Source organism: Coturnix japonica, chromosome 2, assembly GCF_054131305.1.
Source record: "Coturnix japonica strain WE chromosome 2, WE-NBRP24, whole genome shotgun sequence".
NCBI lineage: Eukaryota > Metazoa > Chordata > Aves > Galliformes > Phasianidae > Coturnix > Coturnix japonica.
The window spans coordinates 19,014,149-19,038,182 of NC_140664.1; the positions used below are offsets into that span (position 1 = coordinate 19,014,149).

Below are 24,034 nucleotides of genomic sequence, written 5' to 3' on the forward strand. Positions count from 1 at the left end.
TGGGATAAGGCTAAGCTGCTTGCCATTCTGGAAGCTTGTTCATACCTCTTCTTGCACCTGCTGCACTGTACTGGCAGGGAGAGTAGCCCTCGTAGTTTGGAAAATGCTGAATTAAACTCTAATAAACAGTTTACAGGAAATACATAGTTTTAATCTGCTTTTAGTCTGTCCCTAACTCCATTTAAGTCTCACTGCTCCTTTCTCTTTCTTACTGTAAATTCAGAGGATGAAAAGGTCCTTTGAAGAATGTATTTTAGAAGAAATGAAACCAGATGACATTCTCCACTTGGCTTCATATTTCACAGTGACCAAACGCTGTGGGCATGCTATGTAGTCCTTATTCAGGAAATCTGCCCTTGATTTGAGGTGTATGTTTTGCTGCAAAGAAGCTGCGGGATCAATTCTCTATTTCTGATATATCGTCTGTCCAAAAGAGCAAAAACATTTCATTTACAAAACACCCTAATATCAGAACCTGAAATACAACATGAGTGGCTCCCCAGTACATTATGGCTAAGACAAACCAGTGGAAGAGCACAATTTATCTGCTGTTGCCTCTTGACTTCTTAATGCGTCAGTCTTAATGACCGTATGCTTTTTTATAGCTTAACAGAGGATGGTGCTCTTGTTGTGGGTCTGCAATAAGTTTCAAGCATTAAGAGCCAAATGAAGATATTTCAACTATTCTTCCACTGCAGTTTCAATCATCAGATGGCTGATCATCAAACAAGACGATTTAAAAAATGCAATGACAATCTTTTGTTTAACCATAGGTAAGGGACAAAACCGAAGATCTCCTAAGACAAAAACAGAAGACAACAAGGACGTGGAAGGCAAGTTAAGTTTATTATGTCTCTTGTGTCTGCAGTTTCATTGTCTTTTCTGTTTGGACCTTGCACATGATTGTATTGGCTACAGGAGGGTAATTACACACATTAGTGATGAATTTAGCTCCTTGCTGGACGCTCATGGTAAATTTCGCTCCCTTCCTGTCTGGAGAGGTCATACTTGGAAAAAAAAAGTCCCTTGTTCTGCACTGTAGATCACTCTTAACCGCCCTTAAACTGGTATTGTAACTTTAATTCACATTTATCTGTATTTTGCATGCAGTGGACTTATTGGGACAAGCTGTTCATTCCAGCATCTGGTAGTTTATTTATTATTGCGAGTGGATTACGTGCAGACACAAAAGGGAATGTGAAGTATGCAGTGGAGTGGGCAGGTTTAATCATATCTCACAGTATCTGTTTCATTTAGAATTGTATTTTAATCTTAAAGCACTGAGATAATATCAATCTTAAACATCTTAAACCTTTGTAATAATACATTTCATCAGTTGTTTGCCAGTGTTTTCTCTTGAAGAGCAGTGAACTCTTGGTGATTGCCAACATACAAGTTGCGTACATTTATTCAGTTGAACTTTTATTGTGTGTTGAAATCAAACTGGAGACCCGGTCACCAATTATCCATGCAAACCATTAGCTCGGAAGAGATCCAAAGTGCATGTGGGTTCTGTTAACTAAGTTTTCTTTTTGTCTGTTTGTCAGGAAGATAGTTATTTTCTGTATTCTGCTTTAAGGTTGCTGACCCAAAAGCTAAGCAGTACTAATGTAAGTGTAGAATTGGGAGCAGCGTTATGTTCTTCTTTTTATGAACATGCCCCAAGAATGATTTTTCCCAAAAGCTGTCTCATACTGGTCACAGTGGATGGCACATGTGTGGAGATGTGGAGGAGATCTGAGAAGATGCCATCTGACACACTGAGCTGACCTTATTTTAATCAAGGAACCCTCTGGGCAATCACCACACATCCTCCTGCAGGGGTAGGTGCCCATCCCTGGTGCCTCTGCAGCAGAATATGGAGCATAACCCTTGATTTTAAGTATAAATGTAGAATGACTTTCAGCTTAGAATCAGGTTAGGTTTCTGAGATTGTTTACAACTAAAAATGTTTCTTTCCCATCCAGACCATTGAACAACACTCCATCCCTCCAGGACTTTGAGAGTTTTGTCCCACTGCTAGAAGATAGATAGTTTTCATTCATCCATCTGATAACAGAGGGTGACTGCTTGGCTTGCTTTTCAGTGACAGCACAAGAACTGTTTGTTCAGGAAGGCAGGCCAGCCTGAACTTCATTTCAAACAAAATGTCCCTGCATAGGCCACCTTTCTTTCTCCACCCCTTCCTGGCTGCCTACTTGCTCTCTGTTTTGCAGCAAGAGGATTTCCAAAATGTCTCGATGACTTTAAATTCTATTTTACCATTGGTAGCTTTATTCCACAGAGAGCAAACTCTCCAGCTTCTGTTGGTGATCATGGCAACACTTTTCAAAACTCATTTTGTTAGTGAGATCCCTGTCAGAAGCATTTAACAACTTCTAGCTATGTGGTTTGTCTGTTCCCTTTTCTTTGTTGTTTGTTTGCACAAAACTCAAACTGTTCTCTAGAAAAGTAGCCTGTTGCCATAATCAATAACAATAGCTGTTTCCATACTTTATAGTATGTAGTCATATGGTCTAAATCATTGTCAGTCATTTCCTCTCCCATCACGTTTTCCAAAAAATGTTGCCCAAACCAAACTGGAAAAAAAAGAAAAGAAACAAAAAGAAAGAAACGAAACCTTGCCAAATTCTATTGTATCCATGTCATAAGCTCATAAACTACTGAAAGTTAGGGTCAGTGCAAAGATAAGAATCAGACAGTTTAAGCTAACTAATGCCTTTGTTATTGCTTTTTGAAACAAAGTTTATTTGGTGCATTTATTTCTTCTCTTGACAGCATGTGGACAACAAGAGGGTTTCTTCATCCAGTGAAATAATTGCTTTCCGCAAAGCGCTGTTGGATCCTGTGACAGCAAATCAGTTTCAACGCTTTGTGTCACTGAAAGGAGACCTACTGGGGAATGGAGTGCTCTTTTGGCAGGAGGTACAGAAGTACAAGGTACGGTAGTAAAGCGGCACAAGGGGACTACCATTCACTTTGTAAGCAAATGTCATCTGTTACTGCAAATTAGGAAAACTGTAACGAGAATATCTCTAAGTATTTTCTTGTTCATAGGAAAGCCTCATTCACTGTTTAGCTGGTTTTCTTCCCTCAGAGTAATTGTTTTTTAATGACTTGAATATATTTTGCCTGTATTTCTTTTACTTGTTTAAACTCTAACGTTCTCTTGGATCCCTAAGGGATACTATTAACCAGCTAATGCCCTGATTCTGGTATACATCTTCTGAGAACCAGAAAATATGAAAGCATTAAAATGTTCATTCTGTCTTTAGAGATGAATATTGTTAAACAGAGAGATTGTTGCTGAGTTTGGTAGTTCCTTAACAACCAGAGAGAAATTTTAAATGCAAGCAAGTGTACAACTGTAAAGATAGTATAAACCCTAAAAACTTGCATGTAAAATGCAGCCACCAGCTGCCTTGCACTCCACGCAGCGCAGTTGCAACTGACTGCAGCTGAGGAGGTGGCTGAGGTCAGCAGTGATTTCCTCTCTCCCATATATATACACGCCTCCTTGTGCAATTTTGGTAGTGTGAGGCAACACACCATCAGAATTTTCTGGAGTGAAACTTTAAATTACACAGCAGCCTCCTCAGTAGCACCCTGGACTGAATTCAAGTACACTGTGGATCTTTCCCTCTTTCCTCTTTTCTTTTACCTTTGGGACAGTGCAGAGACTCTCCTAGGCTCATAAACAGGGTGGTCTGAGAGCATGAGGTTAGCTAACATGCTCAGAAATTAGGAGGTAAACACTGGTGATGCTGCATTGGCACTTGAGAATCTTGATGCAGGCACATGCTGCATTTTCACTGGTTAGTTCTGGCATTTGAATTTGGGGTCTATTTTAGAAGCCAAAGCTCCTCCGCTTCCAGAGGGCAATTGTCCTGTACTCACAAAGGCTCTGACCTCTGTAGGCTGAAATGCTCTCTGGAGGTGCTGCTACCTCGCTCTTGGTTACCAGGAGATTAGCTTAGACTAGGAGCTTGGCATTAAGGCACCTGAAGGTAGATGACATGAATTCTTCTCAGAGTATCCAGTGTTTTTTCAGATTTGTTCCCCTTCATTACTATACTGTGGAGAAAACAAACTTGCAGCAAATGTGGAATGTAGTTTAAACTAGTGGGATTTTATTGTGGCGTTTTTTTTTTTTTTTTTTTTTTTTTTTTTTTTTTTTGGTGGTGGTGGATCTACTTCCTGAAGAAAGCCTTCATTGTTTTATTCCCCCTCCCCTCTCCTTCTTTTTTGTTAATTTTATTTGTCTTCTTATCAAGAAAAAAGTACAATCTGACCATATTTCTACACGCATGCGATTTGTCATGGTTGGCAGTTGATGCTCTTTATAGAAACAAAGGGCTGGAGTAGTAGGAGTGTTGTGGGTCAGGCTGAACTGGAGGAATATTGCCAAAGATGTGGGCAGTGCTCTGCATAGTGCATGCTTGTGTTGTCTGAGCCCTATCATGCCATCAGTTTAGATAGAACTCCCTTGGGGAGCCGCTGTCTGCATTGCTCCTTGTAACCCATTCGGGCTGGCGGCAAATCTTGGGACAAACAAAAAATATATTTTTTTATATAACTCTGTGGATCATTTCCATCTGTTCCTGTATGTTCATGTCTCATTCCTCTTCATATCTTACGGCTTGTTTTAGTTCCCACTTACTACTGCGCTCTGCTTTTTCTTCTATGCTAGATGAGCAAAGAAAGCCATAATATATTCTTAGGATATATTGAATATGTTTTTGTATTGCTGTATTTTCTTTGTTGTAGCTGTTATCATTCTTTTTTCCTTTACAAAACTAAGAAGTATCCATAATAAAACAAACCAGCTCTTCCACACACCACATTTCTGGTTAAAAACCCTGGTTTTAATTTCTGCATAAAGTAAATAGCCAGCCTTCTCTACCAAAACTAAATGCATATTCTTCATTTAGAGATCTCTCTTCCTGAACATTCTCCAGAGTGTTCATTTTGCCTCTAGTAGATACATGAAATTGTTATAGAAATGTCTTGATAGATGGAAAGCATGAGTTTCAAAGGGTTTCTAGGAAGCTGAATGATTTTTCTCTCCTGTCAAAGAACAGCGGTAGCATCACCCGAGTGTGAAAACACAGTTAAATCTGCCTTTACCAGAATTATAGGACCATATTAAAATGGTAGAAAACCCCATTGCCCCTTTGAGATCTCACCTTTGTAGGTTCAGGTCTGTTTTGTATTCTGTTTATCCTGCCAGGAATTATTTCAGACCCTGATGTTTTGGGAATGGGGAAATGAGAAGATTTCAGTGAATGGCAGACTGTACTTGTAGCTGAAATTATCATTCCTTGCACCAGCATTCCTGGTTGTAACATCTTGTACCCCTCTAAATAATTCCTCCGTATTCTTGGAGTTCGTATAATGTTGGTATGTCTTTTTTTTTTTCCCCCCCAGTTATTGTTGCAATGCTACTCATAGCAAGCTCATTGTGAAAATCAGTGCATTTCACACTCAGAGGTGTGTTTTTCTTTTCAGCAATGCCTCCTCTTTGTCTGTAATATATTCAGACTGAGAGCAGGATAAAAAATACAGTGGCCATCAGAAGACGCAATCAGAGACTATCACCTAAAATCAATGACTGCTGTATATCTGCATTTGCAAACCAGAAGTCTCACTCGTGTTTTAACTATGACTGTGACCATGCACATTTGCTATAAGAATTTCATCCTACACACTGAAGGAATCTGTCTGTATAATTATTTTTGTATGACTGCTACTCTTTGATCAGTGGGCCCCTGCAAAGGGTCTTGCATCTCTCTCTGCATTGACTGAAAGTGCTGGTTTTTGTCTGTCAGGACTTGTGCCATTCTCACTGTGATGATGCCACAGTCCAGAATAAGATCACGACTATTATCGATTGCTTTATCAATTCCGCCGTACCCCCAGCTTTGCAGATTGACATCCCGATTGAACAAGCACAGAAGATTTTGGAGCACAGGAAAGAACTAGGACCTTACATTTTTAGAGAGGCACAGGTAAGAAGCTGGGAGAACCTTGTAGCAGATATGGCTAGAGTTTGTGTGGCTGATTTTAAGGACAGTCTTCATTGCTTCTGTGATGGTTTTGACTCTGTATTTAAGCCTGGACATGAGGTAGCACACTAGAGTCACCATTTTCAGTGAAGAAAGTCTGGTGAATACGACAGACGGGATTCAGTTATTTGCTGCTATGTAAGCAGACAATTTGTGTCAGCTGGCTGATCCTAGAAAAGTGGTATCCAGGTATGCGTAGTCGCTCTGTCAGTATGAATGAACTCTGTTCATTTTTTGTGCCATGTGTTCTTTATCGTTTAGTTAATGCCAGAGAAGCAATTTATAGTTAGAGCTATTTGTTCACAGAAATATGAAAAAAATGCAGATGTGAGTAGAGCACAAAGCTTAACGTACCGAATCTTCCCCTTTATTACCAAAAGTCTGCAGACAATTTTCTGATCCGTGTACTAACCAGACTGAGCAGCAAGCTACGAACCCCTAGTGCAGACTTATTATTTTCCTATTTCTTGCTTCTAACTTTGACGATGTATCTTCTAAAAACATTGAAAGCTCAAGTGTAAGTCCATCAAATGTTTTGACTGAACTACAGTTTGTCAGAGAACGGGATGAGGTGCTGAGCGTGCTCAGCTCCATAGAAGCCAACTTTCTGAATGAGAAATAAAGATCTAAATAAAATGAAAACTGTGAGTCTTAGTATGTGCAGCAACAGAATTCGCTGAGCCCCTCTGCTTGCTCTGTAAAAATTGTTTTTCTTATTCTAGTTCAAAAAAGACCCTGTGAGAGATTATATCATTTAAAAATTATCCAAGATTTGCTCATAGATCTGTAATGTGGTTTAAGAGTCTTTCCAGAGGCAAAAAAAGTATTTCCTTTCTCTTAAGGAGGAAAAAACCTCTCTCCCTAATGAACTGAATATTTGAAATACTTGAGCAGTACAGTGGTGCAAAAGAAATTCTACTGGTGTATATTTTATCAAGAATACTTGTTAAAAAAAAATGATGAATGTTTTCATTAATGCAAACAATTGTTTAGGGAAATATAAAAAAAGAAAGTGCCTTTTAACTGTGTTTTAGGAAGATTTCTCACCAGTAATAAACATGCTGATGAAAAGCATGTGCCGAGCAAAGCTGGGTTGCAATGTCAGGACATAGTATGTAGGAGGAACAAGGCTGTGTATTCAAAAAGAAGTAGTTATTTCATTCTCATGGTAAACTGTATTTTATTTTACAGGAAACCTGACTTCCCAACACAGTCGAGGTTGACTTTCTTTTTTGTTTTGCCCTGCACAGATGACTATTTTTGCCCTGCTGTTCAAATTTTGGCCAAAATTTTGTGAGTTTCGAAGCCGATTGTCCAGTGACAAAATTTTATCTGCCTTGGAGAGAAAAAAAAGAAAACAGATGCAGACAAAGGAAGTGAAAACATCAGAGGAAAAGCTCGCCAAGTTTCAGGTGAGAGCCGACGGACTGAATCAAATCTGTTTCAAGGGCAAACGGATAGAAATACAAATATCTGTTTCTTACCCCGAACCAAAGCTACTGAAATCTTTTTGTTAGAATTCAAGCTTTACATGCGATATAGTCTCAGGATGGTTAGTTTCCAGTCCTGCCAGTGCATGTATATACATATGTTTAACTTGAAGCATATGAGTCATTGAAATCCTACTTCCATTAAGTAGGGGAGAAAATGTATTTTAGTGATCTTTTGTGCCAAGAGAAGAGCAGAAAAGAGGGCTGACTTAAAAATACATGCATGTGTACGATGGGTGACTTCAAACCTGCTTACACTTCCATGTGTACTGTCCTTTTCTAGAGCTTACAATCCTGCTGAGTCACTACTGAAAAAAACAAGCAATTAAGCAAAACGATTTCATATTTACTGTTGAGAAAGAGCATTTGAAAAGTCTGCCTGTTATTATTTAAAATATGTGCTAGTTGCTTTGTGCACTCTTTGGCTTTTCTTATTTCTCAGCTTTGACAGTGAAATTACAAGACTGTTCACAGTGAGTTTGCACAGTGTTTAAAGCATTAATAGAACTGTGATCCCTCCAGAAATATCACTTGTAAATTTGTTTTTCTTTGAACATTATTATTGTTATCTATATATTTTGCTATTGATCGTAGGCTTTGCAACAGCTTATTTTTTAGAAAATTTAATTGCTTGGCCAGCGTGGAGGGGAGAATATCATTTCAAAGGCAGAGAAATGATTGAATGCAATTAATTAAATGCAAATGTCATAAATAGCATTAAAAGACATTTACATATTTTAAATGCCTTGTATATGTGTGTTGAGACATTACTCATGGTGATATCCACGTACTTGGACAGGCTGACACGTATGCCTGTAGGAACAGGTACACATTGTTATCTTCTTTTTAGACATATGAAGACTGAGAGCCAGGGAAGTGTTATGCAGAGCGGCACAGCAAATGTCAAGGAAAGTCTAAAATTCAAGAATTCATGTTGCTTTCTCCAAAGCCCGCTGCCTTCATTCAGATATGTCTGGCAAGGCCACTGGCAACGCTTATAGTGCAAGAATGCAATATTTCAATGTAATACACGTTTGTGTTTTCCCAGACTTATTTTTTCCATCTGTTTGTTGCCTGTCTATAAGATTTCTGATTAAGATCAAGGAAGTAAAGAGCAAATCTTGGCCAAGAGGATAAAAACCTAGCTTTTATGGGGAACAAATGGGAAAGGTGAATTACTCTTGTAAGCTGGTAAAAAGGGTAAGAAACTTTAGAAACTGACAGGCAGGGAATGCAGCTCAGCAAACAGTTACAGACTATTCACCAAAACAAAACAAATAAAAAAAGAAAGAAAAAAAAGATCACTAGTTACTTTCTCTTGAAAGAATAGGTGGAGCAGATAAGCCTTTGAAACCCTTTCCCCCTTTGTCTTTAAAAACTTTGCTATTCTAAGTTCTCTTATGTGAGATTTCTGTCCCCTTGGTGACAACATAACTATTCAGATGGCTGATCCCACATCTCTGGCAGAGCACAACAGGAAGCTCCTAAAGCCACTTAGGTTCAGAACAGACACCTTTTCCACCAGTCCAGTTCCTGCTCCTCCCCACCAAGCTCATGTTGAAGGAGTGGGCACCTCTGGCAAGCATTAGAAATTATATATTTTCTTATAGCATTTTTTCCCCCCCCAGATATAATTTGCCATTTTTGGTGTCCTGCCAAACTGAACAAGTGTCATCCTGGGGGTGGAACTGTACTTTCTCCTTTCTCAAAAATGTGTCCCTGAGGTGGCTTACTTATTGTGAGTTTGCATCTTAAGGCCTCCTGGCTGTGGTTTCAGTGCAGGGCCATGGCTGACATTTAGGAAAACCATTCTCTGTACAGCAGAGACAACTTGCAGTTTGTGTCTGGAAGGCAGGAACGAGTAGGTATGGTGCAAGGTAAGCTGCAATACTTGGCACAGTGTCTTTGCTTCAGTATAGAGCTGAAATAGTTGCTTTAAAATATACTGCTTTGGGAGAGATTGGTTTACTTCTCCCTTTTCATGTTTGTACTTAATGTGTCACAGCTATATAGGCTCATCTTTGGCCCTTATGTGGATTTGTTCCTCTGGTAACTTCACATGCCACATACTTAAAAAAAATGCAATTAGTCCCTTTTTGCAGACTGCCTTTGCCAGTATTTGTAATTCATTGCATGCACAATTGCCCTTTACCTTCAAAACAGATTTTTTAGATTTTAGATGTCAAGCATACAAAATAGTGTGAACTTACACTGTAAGTTCTCTGCTTTTAACAGAGAAAGGTTAAAGACATCTACATTTATCTCACTTCACCATATTTACTCCTATCTCTTTTAAAGCATTTTAGTAATAAATTTATTTGTTAGTAAGTGGTGTAACATCATGGACAACATTGCCATAACGCTGATTTATTATGGAAGGCATTACTAAAGAACTGTTTTAATTCACCACTTACACTTAGAAACACAGCAAATATAAGTGGTGGTATATTAGTATACACAGTATTCAGTACTGGCTTTGGCCTCCCTGTTCCAATGACAATAGGTGCAAGGAAGTAGGATTCTGGTCCTTCTGCAGATCTTTTGGGGACTTCCTGAGTGATTTGCCTCTTGGAGACATTGTGGAGTTAATTATGTGATGTTAAATATGAACACTGAGTAACATCCATAAAGAGTTTTGGGATCATCAGAGAGAATATGCAAAAGTGCAGCCTTAATAAAAAATGAAACAACACTAAGGTGACAAATCCTTATTCACTAGAACAGATTACTAAGGGTTGGAATGCCTTGTCCTTCACTGTGTTTCAAACAAGATTGTGCTTTCCTAACATGATTACTGTAGTTCATTCACAAATTCTTGACCAAGGTGGAATTAATCATGGGAAGTCCAATGTTCTGCATTTATACCTAAGGGGCTAAATTAGGGTATCGCTATGCTCTCGCTGTCCTTAAAGTAAGTTCTGTTGCAGGTGCTCCCTCTCACTGAGTAACAGCTCAATCTTGAGACTGAGTATTAAATCTGAACCAAAGGCAGTCTGCAGGAAGATACTGGTCAGGAATCTTTGAAGGCAAAGAAAACTATTAACAAAATAGTACCTCCTGATGTTTTTCAGTATGCACAAGGTGATGAATTTAAAACTGAGCATTACAAAACTGTCCACAACATATTCATAGTAAAAAATTATACTGCTTATAGTACTGTCGTATTTTGAATGACAAATTTTGCTTCCTCAGGTTTGCTTCTTACTTTAACCCAGTAGCTTTAGGTCTAATTGGGAGTTCTTATTATTGTCAGGGTAAAGAAGTAGCAAGCAGTGTTTTGGGACATCAGACTGATCAGGAGAGAAGGTCGACATCAATTTCAGATGGATATGGAAATGAATATGGAGGATATGGAGGATATGGAGGATATGGATATGGGCGGCAGGTGAATAGCAAGCAAGTTGCTATAGATATCATCATATAAGACAGATTAAATGATCTTGGGAGAATGAGAAGGTGGACTTGGTTTAGAATATTATCACATAGTTCTTCTACTATTAAGTTTGCTATTATCTCTCCCTCCCTCCCTCCCTTCCCCCCTTCCTCCCTTCCTTCCTTTCTCCCTTCCTCCCTTCCTCCCTCCCTCCCTTCCTCCCTTCCTACCTCCCTCCCTCCCTCCATCTCTCCATCCCTCCCTCCATCCCTCCCTCTCTCCCTCCCTTTCTTCCTCCCTTCCTCCCTTCCCTTTCCCTCTTTCTTACCCTCTTTCTTTTATTTTCTTCCTTTTCTTTCTTTCTTTCTTTCTTTCTTTCTTTCTTTCTTTCTTTCTTTCTTTCTTTCTTTCTTTCTTTCTTTCTTTCTTTCTTTCTTTCTTTCTTTCTTTCTTTCTTTCTTTCTTTCTTTCTTTCTTTCTTTCTTTCTTTCTTTCTTTCTTTCTTTCTTTCTTTCTTTCTTTCTTTCTTTCTTTCTTTCTTTCTTTTTCTCCTTTCCCTCTCCTCCTTCCTAAATTTCTGGCTTGCTGACTTAGTTTCTGAGTAGTAATATTACATAAAACTTATTAAGATCTTTAGGTAAGGGGATTTAAAAAGAATTGAAAAAGTTGAAGGAATGGAAGTTTGAGTCTGGAACAAGAAATTTTTCATTACTTGACAAATCCATAGCTTGAAAAAAATTGGTTTAGGTTTGAGTCCTTTTCTACTCATGCATCAAAATATGAAGATGAACTCATTTATGAAATACAGGTATTTATACAGAAAATGAGACAGAAAATAGCCATGTAGTACTTGTTGCAGAATGTATTTAATGATGCATCAAATCTGTAGTGAAAAGGTAGAAGTTGTTTTATTGCAGAAACGTGAAGAATATGCACTCCAACTTGGACATACGAAGTAATTGTTCATAGCTGCACTGACACTGATGTAATATAATGGGGGCATATGTGCTACAAGTTCCTGCTAAGACACAAAATAACAGATGGACCCCAAACTTCTCATGTTGTAAGGAAATCACAGTACAGTTCCCATTCTGATTTGGAAGAGTGACCTGAAGTTTGCATGGAACCTGAACTGCGCTTGTTTCAATGTTAAAAGCAACATTTCTTCAAGAAAGACACGTCTGGACAGTTCTTTTCTAGGGGTAACATCATTTTGCTGGAGGGGGCATGCAGAATGAATGGTCAGGCTGATGGGTTTTGAAATGTGATTTAAAAAATGGCACACTGGAAGGGTGTGTCAAGGAGATAAAATGAAGTCCTCAAAAGTACTGAAAGCTGCAGCTTTGAAAGGAGAAAAGTCTGCTGTATTTAGTTTCTGAAGAAGAAAGTCAGAGTTGGTTAAATTGCTGTTTTGAAATTTGCTCATTTGTAGAGAGATTATTTTTCACATGATTCCGGTACTGTAATGATAAAAGTTCTCTTTTCAATAACTGAGATTATTCAACAAATGGGACATAGCGTAAACAAGTTCTTTATCTCACTGTTGAAATGGACCATGAACTACCAGTGATGTGGTCAGGATGCTGATTTTTCTGATGATTCTTGCAGGCTTCCTGGTCCTATTCCAAGTACATAGAAGCCTTGGAGCAGGAGAGAGTACTCCTTAAAATGCAAGAAGATCTGGAGAAAAGCTCATCATCATTATTTACAGGTTATAATGCAAGGGGAAATAACCATAAAGTGGAGCATAGGAACTTCTGCTCCAATATGCAAAAGAATTTCTTGGTGAGGGTGAGGGTGATGGAGCACTGGAACAGGCTGCCCAGGGAGGTTGTGGAGTCTCCTTCTCTGGAGATATTCAAGATGTGCCTGGATGCCTACCTGTGCAGCCTGCTGTAGGGAGCCTGCTTGCAGGGAGGCTGAACTCGATTCCAACCCTGGTCCCTTCCAACCCCTACAGTTGAGTGATTCTGTAATTTGAGGACATGCTTAGCTGAAATTCTATCAGTATATGGGCTTTGCTTGCTTTTTCTTTGGTGTATCTGCCTCTCATACATTTGCTTTCTGCACCACACTAGGTGATAAGTTTTCTACAAAAGGGAAAGGGAAAGTTGTGTGGTACCCACATTGCCTTTACTGCAAAGAGGAATATTGGCCATTGCCAATATTCTGCAGAGAGGAATATTGGCCATTGCTTCATTCTCCACTGTGACACAGCAGTTCTGTTTAAGTCACATATAATTTTCACACTCCTGGTTTCTTGTACTTTGGTACCCTATATACAATAGATATTTAACTTGTCTTTTTTTTCTTTTTCTGTACAGGTACCTCTTCTATGTCCTTTTCAAAACCTAGAAACTCTGTAAAGCCTGCAATTTCTCGTAAGAATAGTATGGCTTTGAAGAAACACTAAGATCTTCCCAAAAAATAGAAAGTGAGTACCAGACATTTAACAAGTGTGCTTTGAAATTTGGATTCTTAAAAGCTAGCTGTCCTGCGCTGTGCTAACATTCATTAGTCATAAGCTATTCCACTCCAAATCTTGTTCAGCTGAAAGCTGAAGCTGCACAGTCTCAACATGAAGGCAATATTATTTTTACTCCAACCATGGCAAGTGATCCTAATGTTGGCCAGATAGATTTTTTTTTTTCCCCTTCGAAATGGCAGTCTCTGAAGTGTTGTTTTCTTGGCTTCTCAGTTAAAATATTTTAAATAGGAGCAAAAGGTGATGCAGGCTGGCAAAGACTTGACATAGAACTAGCAATAGATCATCTCTGCTGAAGCATATTAAACATCAGAATGGGAGAAAGAAGTATGATAGCAAAGAGATCTGTTAGAAAAAGATCAAAGTTTCCCCTGGAGAGTTTTTTAAGCCTTTGCTGAAATCAGATAGACTTTAGAAAAATAATAGAACTTGATTCTGTTGCTCCTGTTCCCTCTCTGTTCCTCTTTGTCTATTTATGCACTTCATTTTTAAGCCAATTGGAATCCAGCATTGTGGTACAGAAAATATGGTTTAGTGGGTAATATTGGTGATAGGTGGATGGTTGGACTGGATGATCTCAGAGGTCTTTTCCAACCTTGGTGATTCTGTGATTCTGTAATCATGGAGGGGCAGCCTGATGAGAACACACAATGGAGCAGAGGAGAAGAGTGAGAATGGTGAAGAGGCAGAGAAACTGCCATGTCCATACCACAGCCACAGCTTCCCTCTTGCACTGCCCATTGCCTCACCAAAGGGGCTGTGTGTGACCTGTAATGGTAACAAGCAGGGAAAGAGAGGGGCTTGGGAAAAGAGGAGGAAAAGAGCTTTCCCTAAATATAGAAATACAGAAATGTTTCTTTCTTCTTCTTCTTCTTCTTCTTCTTCTTCTTCTTCTTTTTTTCTTTTCTTTTCTTTTCTTTTCTTTTCTTTTCTTTTCTTTTCTTTTCTTTTCTTTTCTTTTCTTTTCTTTTCTTTTCTTTTCTTTTCTTTTCTTTTCTTTTCTTTTCTTTTTCTTTTTTCTTCCCTTCCCTTCCCTTCCCTTCCCTTCCCTTCCCTTCCCTTCCCTTCCCTTCCCTTCCCTTCCCTTCCCTTCCCTTCCCTTCCCTTCCCTTCCCTTCCCTTCCCTTCCCTTCCCTTCCCTTCCCTTCCCTCTTTTCTCTTTCTCTTTCTCTTTCTTTTTCTTTTTCTTCTTCTTTTTCTTCTTCTTTTTCTTCTTCTTCTTCTTCTTCTTTTTCTTTTTCTTTTTTTCTTTTTCTTTCCCACTATCCAAATCACTAATAAATTAGTGATTTAATTAATTTTCCTACTTTGAGGTTAATCTGACTGCAGCGATAAACGATTTGTAGTCTCCTTGTCTTTATCTTGACCCACAACTTTTCTCTCTCTTGTTCTTTCTATTTTCTCCCCTTGTTGTTCAAAGTAAGTGGGCACCGGGTGGGAGACTGTCTGCTCCCCAGGTCCAACCCACCACGCCTTGTTTGTCAGATGTTTTCCACCAATTTTTGATGCATTTGTTGAATAGTTATTCTGACTATTTCAGCTGTCTGCTACCCAGCAATCACACTCTGATACCTTTTGCAGGCAGGTTAAAATCCCCCTGAAGAAGGAAATGCAGAGACATTCACCGCAGGTGGGCAAGATATAAAACTAATGTGTGCGCAAGTTTTGTACTTCTGGAGCAAAACCAACAACTTGAATTATTATTAAGAACCGTGAGGGTAGTCAAGGGTAGAAAAGAAACATCTTCCACTGTATTCCTCATCAACATGGTTGTGATACTGACTCGTGTGTCTTTTATTTGCTTAGTACTACACCTTGAGGCTCAAATCAATAAGATTCCATGAAGTATGTGGAGTAAAAACAATGATGTAGTCATGGTACTAAAGATCTTGAAATCAAGCCAAGTTTTTCAGTACTTAATCTAATGAAAAAATAAAAGACTGCATTAATTGACAGCTCTGAAGCAGTGTGGCTCAGCACGCTATTGTCTCAGTACTGTGATTCATACAACTTATGTTCATCAAGAATAATCCATGAGGCATCTGAACCATCCTAAAATCAAACCCTATTGTAGTTTTCTCGCAGTCCAGTCTGATTCCCGGTCCAAAGCAAACTTCGGCCTCATTTCAGACTCCTCATCCACATGAAAGAAGCACATCAGGACGCTGATCTGACTGGTAACTGTTATAGTGTCATTCCTCCCATGGTATGATACACTGGAAGATTTCAGGAATTCATAGAACTTTGGTAGCTCTCCCTTATTTTAAGTCTTTAAGAGCTATAAAAACACCGGGGAAGAGTTGATGTTGGGGAGTTAGAGAAGGGCAGAGGCAGAATTCACTGCTAGGCAGGGACGGGACTGTTCAGACCTTTTTAAATATCATTCACCAGCCACAAAGCCATTTGCTCTAGACTTCTCTACATGTTTCTAATGCATGTAAGAAAAAGTTAGATCAGTGAGCTCCAGCTTGCTGAGTTGCCAACAGCTTATCCCTTGGTTAGGGATGGGATTGTCTTCTGCTCCCCTTCCAGCCTCTTGGACAAGAAGAGGGAACCTATGTGAGTTGTCAGAAATCAAAGGCCTTCACTTGGATCTCTTAGATCATCCTGCTAAGGGTAACTTATGAGTGTTTTCCTCTTCAGTGTGGAGTGACGGCGTAAGTCCACTGATGGCCTTTTTCACTCTTCAAGCACAATGATCTGGTATTGTATGGACTGCCATCAGAAGTTTCTTTACAGAGGCTGTCAGGGAAGGACCATGTGCACTTTTACAGCTGTAGCTCCCCTGCCCACACAGCCTCAAAGAAGGAATAAGGGATATCATCATTTCAGTTCTTACTTCCACACAGAAACAGAAACCATTTGCTTCATGCTTATCTCTGTTCCTTGTGTGTTTGTGTTGTTTGCTCACATGTGAGAGTGAGAGTGAGTGTGCCTTTCTCACCTGAGAAAGACACATTGGGTGGGAGCTACAAGAAGGGAGTAAAATGCAAAATTCCTACTCCTGTTTTTCAAATTATCCCAAATTTCACAGATGCACTGAACTTTAACGCTCAGTGCATCTGAGGAGAGTGGAATGCAGCATCTTGCAGTGAGCAAAGCACATGTGGTGCTGTGTGGGCTACCACTCATTAATGTGAAAGGCAAAGAATCATCATGAAATGCCACAAATGCAGTGATGTATGTCAGTCTGAAAAACATGTGGACAGCCACCTTCTGCTTCTGTGGTCAGTAGAGTGCATGCAACCAAATGCTGGAGCATGGCAGTCAGTTTCTGTTTTGTTGTAACCTTGCCAACACAGCATTTTGAGACAGTTAAATAACACGCAGAAAATGCTGGTAGATTTTATTTGAATCATACTTATAAAATTCAAAATATAATCTGCATTGCCGAATCTAATCTCATGCAAAGGCGGATACCCCATTACTGTTATTTAGTGATACATCTGAAACAGAACGGTGCTTTTAGGATCTTCTCCGGGAGTCAAGTAAGGAGTGCTGCCACTTGCAGCACAGAGCCTGGAAACAGACCAGGTGTAGGGACAAACTAGATGGCTTTGGTCTATGGAATCATTTCATGTCACATCAGAAAGCTTGCTTACACAACTCTTGCCTTTTGGTCTTATTCTTGAGATACACTCCCTGTCAGGCTGCTGATCCACCACCAAAGTGAGCTCGGCAGTTTTAAAGATCTAGAAGAGCTTCCCTCAGTAAATCTAGCACCTCTCCCTTTAGAAAAATAAAAATGTATTCCTTATTTAGTTTAAGTATCCATACTATGGAATTTTAGAAATCTACAGCACTGCAGGAGAATAGTTCTGCGTGGGACAGGCAATAAAAACAGCTATATTTTTAGAAAGCTGCAAATGTAGAATTTTTTCTGGATGGTTTTGGTTTTATGCTTTAGTGGACTTCAAAATACGGGGCCTAATAACATACAGAGTCTAATCAGACTTTTGTTGTTTACTCCCAAGAAATGCAGCATATTGGAACTATTTTGCCATTTTTTAAACCATCGTTTGGATTCATAAATATTTACACTGAGATGCTCTTACTGTGTATTTCACTTCTCTCTCATCAAACCTGGCATGTTTATTAAAATATTTTACAGTCTTTGCATGCCAGACACAGCTTAGCATAAAGGGTGCAGCCTTGAAACTGATGACTGAAATACTTCTGATCTCAGCGTAAGTTACAACTACCCACTTAAGGGCCTCGATATGTTTTGCTTTGACTTCTGTCCTGCTATAGCATGACACAAAGCATCAGACTGTGAGATGAATTCCTGAAGACACGGATGATGTTATTGACATGCATTCTTACCGTAGCTTTCAAGCATGGTGGCAGTGGTGGTGACCTGAGCATTTAGAAAGGAGCAGAATGCTTTCTCATTTGTGTCTGTACAATGGTGCTGTGTGAGTGCCTCCATAGCCCTCATCATCTTTTTCGTGACTGTTTCTTAGGGTTCTATCAATGGGAGCAGTCTTAGACACTGAGCTCTGTTTGTGCCTTCAGTCTCATACAGTACTACAGACCTGGGGACATTTTCTGTCTGCTTTCTATCACTTGCACACTGTGAGATGGCCAGCCTCAGCCTTCTACTACTCTAATCAAAACTTGAGCTTTTTTTTCATGTGTGTGTATGTAAAAATGATTGAAAACAGATCAGGTGCGTCAAAGTTCTGCCCCCAATTTAGAAAATATAATCTCTGTTATTTAAAATGTTTCTCACGTTAAATACTATGCCTAACTGATCACCGCATGGTGCTAAAATAGCTTCAGCAGTCCCGTCTTGAATTGGACCTTTTTAAACCGACCCATTACATTCAACTGATGATTTCTGCTTCTGCCTCTTTACAGAAATACTTTTAGTCAGTCATTGCGAATCACACCTGAACACAGCCGAGGCGGGGCTATACGTTTCTTTTCTAAGCTTATGGAACATTGGTTTAAACACATTGAAGCAGTGGTTGTAAAAACATTTGGGAAAGGCAGGTTTGAACAAAAATTTTAGCTGTGGATCTGTACTCACAGCTCGAGCCTACCTTTAATGGCCTGATTTAGAACATTCCCAGGATTTCAGAGTTATAATTCACATCTGTGTTTCTAAGTCCTTCATGCATGATTGTTTGAATGTGCACTTTTGGAACAGATCCATGTCTAATAGGCTAAATTGTAGTTCCCAAATCAGAAGCCACATGGTATTGCTATATAGTTGTTTTTTTTTTTTTTCTTTTTTTTTTTTCCTCTTATTATGTGGTCTTCAAACAAGGTTCTGTCAGTCCTGCATGCTGGATTAATAGAAAACACTGAAATCTACACTTTCTATCTATCTTCTAATGAACCCCTACATTTTGATTTCTACTGGTGATTGAATAAAGCATTTACACAACGGCCACAACGGATACTTCTCCACCAAGTAATAATTTCTCAGAGTGCAAGGGCAGATTGGAATTATGCAGCACCCATTAAGCTGTCATAATATGTTAAAGGTAGTCAAGGAAATTAATGAGATTCTCTCATTTTTAATATTCATTTAGTCAAGCTGACTTATATCTCAAGTGTAGGCTGCATTTACTTGGATTTTCCTGTACCTCTGTAACTAAACAAACATATTTAAGTTTCATAGTAACATATGTGAAAGTGTTGACAACAACACTGCTTATTCCACATGTTAATTATGCATTTGTTCAGTGTGTTGATGAACTATGTGCACCTCTCATGTTAACTTTTCAAGTCAAAAGCAAATGTAGTAAGTGGATTTGTGCTTTTCATTTGAGATATTTCTTTTCCCTCTAAAACGACCTCGTACACCATTCCTCTGTACCATATGAACTTAAAAACTTCTGTTGGCAAGAAGTTTAAAAAGAAAGTAACGCTCCCTTCTCAGAAAAGGGATTTTAACAAAGCAAAGCAATTGTGCCATTAATGAGAAAGTTAAATGAAACAAATGACAAGACAAGAAAAAACATGCAGCATCACACTCAAGGAATGCACAGGCACACAATAGCTTGTGCAATATTCCTCATCTGTCAAAGCCAGTAAATACAGAGATTTCACTGGAAATGTTCATTAAAATAGTCTGTGGTGCCCGTGGCTCAGTAAATGCAACCAACCAGCTTTCAGCATACTTTGTATTTTTCACCTGTAGGCGTGATTTCATCCCAGCCGTAGACCCAGGTGATCAGTGTTGGTTTTGTAAGCCTCCAACCCTGACTGGTTTGAGCTGCACTCATCCCTGACAGAGCTATTTTGGGAATAATATCAGTCACAGCTCTGGAGTAATGTTCACCTTTACCATTTTGGATACGTATGCATGTGTGTAGGTATGTATATGTATCTAAAAAATCTCTACTTCACTGATTCATGTGTTTGTATGCATGTATTTACACTAGATACATATATGCATAAAATTACCATGCTTCAGTAGATTATTTCACTGTCATAACAACATGGGACTGAAGCTTGATGTACATCATCTTTTTCCTAATGAAGTTTTCCACTGTGTTGCTTCTGTATAATTTTTTGAAAATGAATGTCTTTTGTTTCATTAAAATGATTCATTTTGTACTCGCATTTCAGAGGATGGAGTCCTTATGGTTTCTTTGTTGAGGCATGTGGCTCTTCGCAGAGGTCTGCACGGCTGCTGGGAAGAGAAAATAAGTGCATTTTTCGGGAGTTCTTTGGGCTCTAGAAAGCATATGAAAGAAAAAATTAACTTTTCCTGTTTTTTCTTCTTTCAAATGAGAAAGTCATAATTAACAGCACATGTTGGGCCACTCACTAAAGACTGTGATAAATGATTAGTATTTTCAAGCTAATGAGCTGGATACTTGATCTGAAAACCGCGAGTATATAAGCGTTCATCTTCCAGCCATATCCTCCAGTTCAGAGATCATCCGAACTCCTGGCTGCTTCATCCTGAAATCTGCTTAATATCTTGAAAAATACACTCCCACTTTGTGTCTCCAGAGGTGCTCGGCACCTGGCACTTGCAGGCCTTCAGAATGCTCTCCAAATGACAAAACCAAAAAACCCCTTTCTTTTCCCCCCCTGAAAAAAAAACAAGGAAACGGCCCTTTTTGTGTGCGTGTGTGTCACTGCAGCTCTACATGAAAGCGTGTTCTAAAACAACGTGGAACACGATAAAAACACCAAAATACACAGGCGTGGTTGGGTTTGCCTAAAGTAGTACTAATCACGGACTGTATGCTGAGACACCAGTTAAGCGTTGGAACAAACTACCCAGAGAGCTCTTGGTATCCTTATTGTCATCAAAGGGGTACTAAAAACAGATAAGGTATGCACATCTGCCAGGAACAACTAAGTATTTTCAGATACGCTGGGGCAGAGGAATGAGTAGATGAACTCTTGAGGGACTTATTTTCTCCAAATCCATACTCAGGTTGTTCTGAACACAAACCCTCAGCCTCTGCTAAGGAATCTTACGACAGTCAAGGGCCATGACACTTCATTTGCTCTGCACCCGAAACTCCCACTGAAGCCAATTATTCAATCTAATTTAACAAAGACCACAGCTTCTCTGGCAGTGCGATTGTTGGTAACCATCAACAAACTGATTCATCTACAATTGGGCCAAATGTTACAAAATCTGTTTCTGAGTTCTTGTTTGTACCCCCTTCATAAGATTACACCAAAATTAAAGCATGCAGTACTTGAACTAACTTCAAAGGCTGAGCTTGCACTTCTAGCTAGTTCAGCCTTTTTATTGGTTCATGTTTTCCATTTGGCTTCAACATCCTGTTCTTTACTGATGCCCTTCTAGAGTTTCATTTACAAATATTACGTCCTTGGTTAGTGAGCCATGCTAATTAATACTGTGGTGGAGGCTATGGATTATAGTAATCTCATGCCTCCTGCTTGGAAAAATGCTGCAGTTTTTCCACCCATTTACACGTAAAGCCGTATTGAATATGGCCAATTGGTCTTAGGAAAATTTATCGTGATCTTATTTAATCAGAATATATTTAACTAAGCTCGTTCATGCTGTTATCTACTGTCAGTTTTGTTAATAACGAAGCTCAGAAATTTCAATGCAGTAGAAACCTGAGATCTGTTATTTCCTAATTAGATTATTTCAAAACAAAACAGTAAAGCTGAAACAGGCTGTTTTCAGCATGGGTATTTTTAAGAATGTATGTCAATAACACGTTTGTTAAAAAAACACCAACAGATGATTCAGCCACTTTCTGGATACTGTACACTTCTAACTGAGCCTCACCTTTCAAACCTGGGACAACAACCTGACCTGGATTTTAGCTCCACTGGGGATTTTGTAGCCAGAGACTTTCTGACAGCTGCCCTTCTCAAGGATAGCCAAGGTTATGACTGTAAAAAAGATCTGTTTTATTTACAGTACCATCTGATATCACATAAAAGCTATAGAACCTTTACACAACTTAGCAATCAATAGTTGACAGGTTCTTCCAAAACAAGGATAATCAAACACAATGCCGTTTTTTAGGAAGAGGTGGGATCTTTTATTAGACCAGGTGATGTAAGTGGAAACAACAGACAAGCTCTGAGGCTCACAGTTAGTTCATCAGGTCATAAATAGGTCAACAAATACATCATCTTTGGGGTGCTTGTGATTTTATTTTTGTTTTCAGTCACATTCACAAACTTTCTTTTCATAAATAGATGGTATTTTCTTGATATGACTGCAGTGTGGTGATACCAGGCATGCCATGAGGTGGACAACAGAGACGCACCCTCCTCCTTCTAGATCATAGAATCATAGAATTGCTCAGGTTGGAAAAGACCTTAAAGATCATTGAGTCCAACCATGACCCAACCACACTACCCTAACAACCCTCCGCTAAATCATGTCCCTGAATACCACATCCAAATGGTTTTTAGACACCTCCAGGGATGGTGACTCAACCACCTCCCTAAGGAGCCTATTCCAGTACTTAACAGACCTTTCTGTAAAGACGTTTTTCCTGATACCCAACCTGAATTTACCCTTGCACAACTTGAGGCCATTTCCCCTCATCCTGTCACCTGTCACCAGTGAGAAGAGACCAATCCCGCTCTCACTGTAAGCACCTTTCAGATATTGGAACAGAGCAATCAGGTCTCCCCTCAGCCTCCTATTCCCCAGACTAAACAGCTCTGGTTCCTTCAGTCTCTCCTCATAGAGCATATTCTCCAAGCCCTTCACAAGCCTTGTTGCCCTTCTTTGGACCTGCTGCAGCACCTCAATGTCTTTTCTGTACTGAGGTGCCCAAAACTGAACACAGTACTCGAGGTGAGGCCTCACCAATGCCGAGTACAGGGGCAGGATTTCTTCCCTAGTCCTGCTCACCACACCATTCCTGATACAAGCCAGGATGCCATTGGCCTTCTTGGCCACCTGGGCACACTGCTGGCTCATATTCAGCAGACTGTCCATCAGTACACCAAGGTTCCTTTCTGTCAGGCAGGTCCTTTCCAGCCACCCCTCCCCAAGCCTGTAGGGTTGCCTGGGGCTGTTGTGACCAAAATGCAAGACCAGCACTTGGCCCTATTGAAACTCATACAGTTAGCCTTGGCCAATTGATCCAGTCTATCCAGGTCCCTCTGTATTGCCTTTCTTCTCACTACATGGGGATGGCCACTGCAGGCCCCAGAAGGAGAATCTGACAACATCCTGTAACATTTACCATGCCATTACCTTAACAAGACTTAGAACAGACTTTAATGAGAAGTTTATAAGCCTATGAGAAAAAGATTTAAAAACTTGCTACAGGAAATGACTGCAGAAGTAGCACTTGAAGCATGACCATGGCCGCATCTTCAAGTCTTTTTTTGGTAGAACGAGCACATTTTGCAGTGTCCCCCTCTCAGGGTGCAGTCCCTAATCTGTGCCAGGTCTCCCCGTGGAAGCTCGCTTCTCTGCTGGCACACAGAGCAACAGCTGGCTGGGGTGAGCTCATGGGAAGCAAAGGTAGCTCCTGGTGGAGAGCAGGTGGTCTATATGAAGGCGGCTTTCCTACTTCACAGTCACTACACTACACCTGTCAATTAGTTGGTCTGTAGTTGTCTGTCAGGATAAATTCCTCAAACAGAACAACAGCTTCTCAAACAGCAGTAACTGGCAACTTTCTGCTCTCCTAGAGGTCTGATGATTGCTGTTCAGGATAAGGGAAAATAAAAGTTAACCAATGGTCCAGTCAAGCCCTATCAAGGTGTGAAGCACACTAATTGTTTCAGTAGCTTTGTGCTACTGAAAGTTATCTATGCATCTTCTGCTTGGACTTACTGCACAACATCTATAATGAAGGAGGGGAGTACTGGCACATGCACCATATGCTTGCATGTATGCCCTCACTGGGATTGCTAGGCAGGCCATGCAAGCAATGCTTTAGTAATAATGCTTCCATATTGTAGGTGATGTTGTGAAACAAAACCACGTTACAGCACATCAACCGAATTGAGCTTTGGAAAGGAGCGTGACAAGCTAAGTTTGCTCTTTGTCCTTGTGCTGTGATCCTTGCTTTCATTTCCATAAGGAGGAACTCCTCTCCCGTACTGCACTTACCTGGGATGCTTTCTGGAGCTGAACCCAGGCTTGGGATGCTCATAGCCTCCACATGAGGGGCTGCCGTTTGCTGGGATG

General features: G+C 39.8%; 1 protein-coding gene across 4 annotated transcripts in view; it reads left to right on the forward strand.

The window, feature by feature from the left end:
• Positions 1-19,989, forward strand: part of RGS22 (regulator of G protein signaling 22) — a 60,473-nt gene extending 40,484 nt beyond the window's left edge. The window contains exons 20-28 of one of the 4 annotated variants that reach the window (XR_014942477.1): positions 774-833; positions 2,779-2,940; positions 5,829-6,008; positions 7,316-7,477; positions 10,809-10,940; positions 12,537-12,639; positions 13,253-13,362; positions 14,995-15,043; positions 19,565-19,989. Coding sequence is in view for 3 of the 4 variants with exons in the window: in XM_032442814.2 (XP_032298705.2) it covers positions 774-833; positions 2,779-2,940; positions 5,829-6,008; positions 7,316-7,477; positions 10,809-10,940; positions 12,537-12,639; positions 13,253-13,341 (888 nt within the window). In the remaining variant the exon portion in view is untranslated. Of the gene's footprint in view, positions 1-773; positions 834-2,778; positions 2,941-5,828; positions 6,009-7,315; positions 7,478-10,808; positions 10,941-12,536; positions 12,640-13,252; positions 13,363-14,994; positions 17,044-19,564 lie in introns of those variants that run through there. The other 3 variants (XM_032442814.2, XM_032442813.2, XM_032442815.2) reach the window with 3 other exon arrangements.
• Positions 19,990-24,034: the final 4,045 nt, after the last annotated feature.